This window comes from Triticum aestivum, unplaced genomic scaffold (genome assembly GCF_018294505.1).
Source record: "Triticum aestivum cultivar Chinese Spring unplaced genomic scaffold, IWGSC CS RefSeq v2.1 scaffold213551, whole genome shotgun sequence".
Taxonomy (NCBI): domain Eukaryota; kingdom Viridiplantae; phylum Streptophyta; class Magnoliopsida; order Poales; family Poaceae; genus Triticum; species Triticum aestivum.
In genome coordinates this window covers 1-1429 of record NW_025269510.1, presented here as the reverse complement: position 1 = coordinate 1429, position 1429 = coordinate 1, and the positions used below count along the sequence as shown (strand labels likewise).

Sequence of the window (1429 nt, the reverse complement as noted above, 5' to 3'; positions counted from 1 at the left end):
TGCTCTGCTCTGCATGCAACTTGTTTTTGTTGACATGCATTTCCATCGGCCGGCAGCTTGTTTTTCCTTTAACATCTAGTTGGTGTGTTCTCCATCCCATGTTATTAGTGATCATTCTACTTCTCATTTTGGTAGGCATGTTTGTGCAAAATTTGCTTAATATATGTACAAAATAAATTTGAGAAATGATCTCAGGGATAATATTTTGGTTGGCAGTTGGCTACATCCGGATATTTTTCTTTTATCCATTGATGACAACAAACCAGCAACTACCAGTTGCGCTGTGCTGAAGAAAGGTATAGAAAATAGGAATAGTGCAGCATGACAAACAAAATTGTTGCCATCTATCATCGTGGTAGTACCATACGACTTGTAGGTGCTGAAAAGTTTCGCTATAAATAGGCGGGCATTTTGGTTCAAGGACGGCCACAAAGCAAGCAAGCAGCTAGCATTCCTTGCAAAGACTAGAACAGAAAGAGATCTCCAAGCACGCGACGATATGGTAGGAGTATCAGCCTACTGCCTATCTAGCTTTCTACTTCCTTTGTTTTGTAGACTAATATATGATGTTTTATATCACTAGTGAAGATCGATTAAAATTATTGTATAGGTAACCTAACAAAAGATATACTCCTCCATCGATTAACCGCGTCCGTGCATGCAGTCAACGCCGGCGATGAAGATCGGCCCGTATGGCGGCCCAGGAGGTAATCACTGGGACATTAATGCTCTCAATCCGCCCAAAAGGCTTGTGAGCATCCAGATTTGGAGCACTGATTCCTCCTGCGAAGGGGCCGGCGGGGTCGTCAACGGCATCTCGTTCAGCTATCTTGACATGGCAGGGCAACTAATCCCCTCGGGTCCATGGGGCTCCCAGACCGGTAAACCCCACGTGGTACGTACGTGCATGTGATATTGGAAAGAGTACGTATATATTTGTTTAATTTTTACTTATATATCTTGTGATCTACCTGCATACTTATTTTATGCAGATTAACATTGGTGAAGACGAGCGCCTGATCACTGTCTACGGCACCAGCGATGGCAAGTTTGTCACCTCGCTTAAATTTGTCACTGACCGGGCTTCTGATCCGTATGGGCCATACGGGGCACCGTCTACCATAAGTACTTTCAGCTTCCAGGGCGGCTCCATCCTCGCCTTCTTGGGCCGCTCCTCAGAGAAACTCAATGCCATCGGCGCCTACAAACTTGGGGTTTGATCCATCTATCCATCATGGCCAGCATACGTGTCTGCTGACTTCCGTATGTTTGGCTTCGGTGGATACATGTGTTCGACCTATATCTACTGCTTGTATTTGCAGCTAAATAAAATGGGGATCCCTCGCTGCTGCATCCTATGGATGGATGGATCCCTGCCGTCCGTGCGTGTGTGCGCGTGCTCGCTCTTTGTTTCCATATATATTGTATC

At 45.5% G+C, this 1429-nt stretch overlaps 1 protein-coding gene across 1 annotated transcript; it reads left to right on the top strand.

The window, feature by feature from the left end:
- Positions 1 to 347: 347 nt before the first annotated feature.
- On the top strand, positions 348 to 1423 carry LOC123178118 (protein GOS9-like). Its single transcript, XM_044591401.1, has 3 exons — positions 348 to 502; positions 665 to 895; positions 993 to 1423. Exons 1-3 carry the CDS (start codon positions 500 to 502, stop codon positions 1218 to 1220), a joined length of 462 nt encoding a protein of 153 aa, XP_044447336.1. The 5' UTR covers positions 348 to 499; the 3' UTR covers positions 1221 to 1423.
- The last annotated feature ends 6 nt before the right edge of the window (positions 1424 to 1429 follow it).